At 31.2% G+C, this 6,493-nt stretch overlaps 2 protein-coding genes across 2 annotated transcripts; one reads left to right on the top strand and one right to left on the bottom strand.

The window, feature by feature from the left end:
• Nucleotides 1-241: 241 nt before the first annotated feature.
• LOC105620304 (RRP15-like protein) lies at nt 242-1,409 on the top strand. Its single transcript, XM_012201808.1, has 3 exons — nt 242-724; nt 793-1,012; nt 1,281-1,409. Exons 1-3 carry the CDS (start codon nt 291-293, stop codon nt 1,407-1,409), a joined length of 783 nt encoding a protein of 260 aa, XP_012057198.1. The 5' UTR covers nt 242-290.
• Nucleotides 1,410-4,143: 2,734 nt separating this feature from the next.
• Nucleotides 4,144-6,167, bottom strand: LOC105620303. The gene is made up of 3 exons (XM_012201807.1): nt 5,828-6,167; nt 5,054-5,288; nt 4,144-4,951 (listed from the first exon to the last, which is right to left on the bottom strand). Exons 1-3 carry the CDS (start codon nt 6,165-6,167, stop codon nt 4,144-4,146), a joined length of 1,383 nt encoding a protein of 460 aa, XP_012057197.1.
• Between the last annotated feature and the right edge of the window lie 326 nt (nt 6,168-6,493).

The raw sequence follows: 6,493 nt of genomic DNA, 5'->3' as shown, positions 1-6,493 counted from the left end.
TATTAAATTTGTTATTCTTTTATCTTATTAAAATAAGTTTTTAAAACATAATATGGAATCTATATATTCTTTCATTTACAATCTCTATTTTTTGATCATCTGATGGAAATCAGGACTTGAACCTAGGACTCGTCAATTGTATAAGTCAAATGCTCTCTCATGGAGTCACATACCATTCTCTAACATATTATCGGTCTTAGTATTCCAAGAATCAATTTTTTTTTTAAAGTCCCGAGTTGAATTTGTATCTTGTAGTGCAATCGAAGATAGATAAAGTAAACAATGCTGGTATGGCATTGACACAGAGTGATAATGAAGATGACAGTGACTATGAAGAAAAAGAAGATGAATCAGACAGTAAAGAAATGGAGGCTGACACAGATGAGGCATCATATGATGCCGAATCTACTACAAATACAGGCTGGGCTGATGTTATGCAAAAGATTCTAAAAACAAATAAACCGAAGAGAAAAAAAACACTTGTACTGGCCAAGGCAAAAAAGTTGTGCGATATAAAAATAAAAGAGAAAGAAGATATTCCCTTCGAGATTGATGGCATCAAAGAAGAGATCAAAACAGAATCAGATGAAGATATTAATAAGACAAGTGTTACATTGAATACTACACCGACTAAATTAAGAATAATAAAAAACAGTGGTATTAGAATAAAACCATCCATTACAGATCGGGAGCATGAAAGAATGTTGCAAAAAATAGCCACAAAGTAGGTATTAGGTTTGTAAATTTTTTGTCATTTATATATTGATAAATTCTTCTTGTTATATTTTGCAGAGGAGTCGTGCAACTGTTTAATGCAGTAAGACAGCAACAAGTGGAAATTAAAAAGAAATTATCGCAAGCGGGTCCTTTAGAAAGAAAACGCGAACAAGTATTTAAGAATATTGACAAAAACGCCTTCCTTGATATTCTTATGGGTGGCAGTAAAAGTATACCAATTGATAATGGTGTTAAATCTGAAAAGCCTGTTATGCAGACAGATGATAAAGACAAAGTGAGAAAATCTTTACATATAAGAAAGTATAAATAAATATTATGAATATTATAAATTAATTATTGATATTTTTTTTTAACGTGTTCAATATTTTTATATTAATATTAGAAAAATAATAGTAATATACTGTTTTACCTTTTTTATGAACATTAAATTTTTTAATGCATTTATATGAAGGCCATATATAATTGTGTTTATTGATATTGGTACATTTTGTTTTACATTGCAATGTACAATTGTGTATAACAATAGAAATATTTGTTTTAAGAATCACAAAATGTGGAGTGTTCTTCGAGATGACTTTGTTATGGGGGCTAAATTGAAAGACTGGGACAAGAAGAACATAGAAGAAGAGGGTTCTTCAGCTCCTGAAGATATAAACAGCGATGTAGATTAAAAATAAGATCTTTGTCTTTTTTTATTTACGACTCTTTTAAATAACTATAATTAGTCATAAAAATGTCGATATCAGTTGTGTACATAGTTAATTGCATTGATATTTATTGGAATAAACATATAAATATTGTGAATTGTAAATTAACTATGGATTTTCGAAACGGATTATTCCTTTACTCATAGCCTTCAACTTTCCAATAGATCTCTTATAAAATCAAATTATATCTGAGAGAATTGGAATCCATTGACTATAAGTTGACTGTCTAAATATCTAAATAATGCGAATTGAGACTTTTGTTTACTCACCACTACTATCTTAAATTATCACATCAGAAATGAAAAAATAGAAATAAAAATTCTTGTAAAATATATTAAAATGAAAATATATTTCATTGAAGCACAATAGATAGACTTGTAAACTATACCGGAAATTTCTTTTATTTCTTTAATTAATAAATAACCATATATCTAAAAATGAATTATGAAAATATATATATATATATATATATATATATATATAAATAATAAAAAACGAAATAAATTATAGTCATAGTTCTGACAAATTATCAAATTAATAATATATAGATATAAATATAATTTAATTTTTCCTTGAAACAAAAAGATAGTTTTCAGTACATCTTAATATAAATCTACGCTATTGATTGCAAATATTTATTAAAAACTATTTCTATTAAAATATAATGTAATTTGTAAGATTTTTTGTTGCATTTTCTCGTTTTTGACGATCTGAGAGTGCTAAACAGGAACCCCCCCAAAAACCTAAATATAAATTTATTGATTTGTGCATTCATAGAGTATAACTGGCCTTGCCTTCCGTTTTTTACAGTTCAGTATTCATAATTAAATATAACAGTATATATGTACAATGTAAAGTGTATTTCTCATTATCAGAAACAAAATTTAAATCGATATCATTTATTAATTTATTGATATATTGATCGTTTATATTTAAGGGGATATTCTTTTTCGATAAAATAATATTATATCTTATAAAATAAGTTGCTTCTTATCGTTTTATTATGATTCAAAATAAAGAAAGAAAAAAGCTTGGTCGAAATAATCAGCTATTGTAAAACGAAAAATTCTGTTATCTATGTATTGTTCATTTAGCAATCTAAAAACTAGGAAGGCACACAGTATTTATATACGCTTCACGCACAGAATTTTATTCTCAGTATTTCTCGGTCAGTGATTTGTCCCTATGATACACGGTAACAGTGATAACGTGTGTATAACTTTTATATTCCTTTTATAATTACCTTACGTATATATGTGTACATAAGAAGTGTATCTAAAGCCAACACTGTTCACTTTCTGAAATATGCTTCGATTTGATGTTTTGATACTTTGCTGTATCTGATAATCCAATTTCAATACAGATCTTTCTTTGGTTCTTGAAACTCCACTAATATATAATACGTTTCACTTAACTGTTTTTCTTAATTTTCGTTATATTATTTCATTTTTTTTCTTAGTCAGATTTTCTTTGTCAGACATTTCCATCTTATCACTTTTCACAAATATTAAATATCGTTCGATGTATCCAACGGATAGTACCATTCAAAAATAGTGAGAAGAGTGTATTTTATAAATAATATAAGAAGCATATTATTTTTTAAATGGTATAATATCATTTAATGGGCATGATATCTGTTTAGCTTATCTATATCTATAAAATATCAAAGGGAAGGAAACTGCTCATGATCATGATTAAATAGTTATGGGTGATGCTTGTGAAACTTAAGCGCGCTTGTTAAAGTCTGGACGGAACTAACTTTGCTATGATTCATTTGTTAGATTTCAACATAATATTTCCCATACAAATGTTCACATTTAAAACTGCTCGAATTTTGTGACTTCTTGTGATCGATGTTTTCTTATCAGGAAGGATTTCGATTATGTAACGTAATTTATAGCATGATTGAAATCTTTATCTACGTTATTTTGTAAAAACTTTGGTATTTTCAATATTTCACATTATCCAATATATCTCAAACGAATTTGTGATTATCTCTTATGTTTTCTTTTTTCTCTTTCCAATCTTTTCTGGTCGCCATACATTATATACTTTCAAGAAAAAATCGTTGTTCAATACTGTATGATCATTTGTTAGAAATATGCATGTGTGTGTGTATGTACGTGTATGTGTGACGAATTTTATTAGACTGTCGCGTACAATTATATTGTCACATATATATATACATATACAGTTATAACATCGTCTTATATTTTCTGCACAATGCAATATTTATCTTGTAACCATAACTTTTCGATTCAATTTCCATAATTCTTAATCTTGGATATCAACTTATTTGTGTGTAAATATGATTGAAACAATATCTTATAACTTAAAATAGAAACTTGTCGCAATTTCTGTTAAATTGTCACACAACTTACTTTCTCTATCGTGCGAGATGTTATATACCGTATATCAAATTCATATGATATAAAGGGAAATAAATTCCTTTTCACGAAATTAAAAGAAGACGTTATTAATTATAAACTGGAATGCTACCACATTCTTAACAAGCTCTTAATAAAGGTGATGAAGATGAAAATAATTTTTGGTCATAAACGTTTCTTCAAATTTGAATTATGTCTGATTTGAAGAACGAAATTTTCTACGTACTTTTAAAGCATTTCTGACAATGTTCGGTTAATGCCCCTTTTGGCAATCACTCGAAAAAATGTGAACGCACAATTAAAAGTCTAGATTATACTCTGCTCTCGCGAATATCGGCGAGCGCGCCGAAATTACCGGCCTCTTCGTCGGGATATTGAACTGCCTCAGCTTCGTTCTGATTTCTGTCTTCATTCTCCAGTCGCCTATTCCTCACAAAGTATCTGGGATCATCCTCAACAATATTGCGATTGATTTCATCTTGCAATTGGGAATGATCAAGATGCAGATTCCTCACGTTCTGATCCTCGCGGTACATTCGCTGATCTTCATCGATACGTCTATCTCGCGCAGCCTCGATTTCTTCGGGATCAGGCAATCTAACGAAAACTTGATGTTGGTCTCCATCGCGATTCAATGAACTCCTGCGACTATCCTGGCTCAATCTGGAAGCGCTGCGGGCGCGATTCCTCGTATTCATCAGTTCATTGCCGGCGACTTGATAATTGTTACGGCTTGCATGCCGATGATTCTCGTTCTCGTCGAGCGGAACGCGGAAAGATATCTCGTCGTGAGACGCGCGGAAGGTCTCGAGGTTCGCATCGTTACTGGAGACCCGCGGCATCGTCTCTCGACTGAGTCGATAGAGACTAAGTTCGTTGTCCACGTAAAAGTTGTCTAATGGATTGCTGATAATGGACGGATTGCGCGAAACGTTCCGTCGCGGGTAGCTCTGCAGACTAGATAGACTTGTCACCGTAGCATAAGGATGATATCCAGGTATCGAGTTTAATGGATTACCAATGATATGCGAACAGTTATCTAGACTCTGCATCTCAATCTCTTCTTTGCCATCACGACAGTAACTATGCATATCAATTTCATGCGGTAAATTGGCGAATCTGCGAATTGAGTTAAATTTAAAATAATCAATATTAATAAAATAGTTATTAATAATTAATAAAATTAAAAATAATTTTCTGGTTTATTTTAAAATAATGTACCTGTGTAAAAGGATGTCAGAATATGAAGGAGGCATGTCAGTTTCCTCTTTCCCGTAAATACTCTCATAAGTAGGCGGCGGGAAACATCCGACTGAACCTAAGCTATCTTTGCTAGGTGTTTCAGCATCCATTTCGAGGATACTGCCTTGACTGCTCTGTAACTGATGACGATTTACGCTTCGTGGATTTCTCTGAGCGCGCAATACACTATCACCAAGTTCCACCAAGTCTAAACCTGCCAAGAATTTTATACTTGTTTTATTTACTCTAAAGAAAATCATCAAAATTTTGTGGCAAGAATTTTACAGCAAAATATATGTATTGACTCTTTATAATTTATATGATAATTTATTTTATCAAATCATATATATTTAAGAAACGATCATCAACGTAGATTGTATTAAAATTCTTTCATTGCAGATACTTCACTTAAAAACTACAAAATTTAACGTTTTCTCGCTCATTTTTATACGTAATATATTTGATATATGCGGATTGATATTATCAAGGATATGTTCTACTTGGCACTCACAATGTTGGCGATCATTTGTCTTTGTTTAATATTTGATAAACAATAAGAAATGATTCAAAGAGCATTGCGAATGCCAAGTGGAACGGAGTTCAAGAAATTCTTTAATATCATCTTTAATTTACAAGCAAATTTATTTCTTACTTTTTAATTCTTTACATTATTTTCTAAATAATGGATTTTACTATTTTAATTCGCTCTACTGCGTAGTCGCTTTCCTCAATTTCAGAAATCCTAAATTTTACCTGTAGGATCAGTCTGGAACTGAGTGAAAATTGTGCCGTCGACAACAAGCATTCTGCCATGTGGCAGGAGGATGATTGTCGGCGTTGCTACCATGGCCTGATCGCTGCCGCCGAACCGTGGATCCGGATCAGGATCTTCCAGACGACAGCAGCAATGTCGTCTGCATAGGGATCGGCAGAAAGGCGCACCCCAACAGCAATAAGCAAAGATGAAGCACAGAACGGCAAGCATCACCATAAGGGCGGCCACTCCTTGACCTTGCTGAGCGGCCGCGAGGGTCGGCCCGCCGGCGACGCCGGCGACGCCGACGCCGACGCCGAATCCACCACTACTGCTCATTTCACCTATAATTAAATAGTTGATCTTATTTCACAACATATGTTTTATTTATGAAAGGATTATTTATGAAAGAATTTATATATAAAATCATGTGGCTTATTAAATCAAATTTTCAAAATTCTTTTTTGAATTTCTTAACAAAAAATTTATTGGATATCTTATTTTTTCCACAATAAATTACATATTTTTAATGAAAAAATTAAAATTCTTAATTTCATCTCTTTTATAATTGTTTTTTAATTACAAACAAGTTTGAATAAATCAACATAATAAAATTATATAAATATAAATTTTTATATAAATATAAAAATCTATATTTATATAAT

The sequence above is a fragment of the Atta cephalotes genome (genome assembly GCF_000143395.1).
Source record: "Atta cephalotes unplaced genomic scaffold scaffold00025, whole genome shotgun sequence".
NCBI classification, from domain to species: Eukaryota; Metazoa; Arthropoda; class Insecta; order Hymenoptera; family Formicidae; genus Atta; species Atta cephalotes.
Note: the sequence above shows the minus strand (reverse complement) of the source record. Positions and strands in the feature narration are given on the sequence as shown.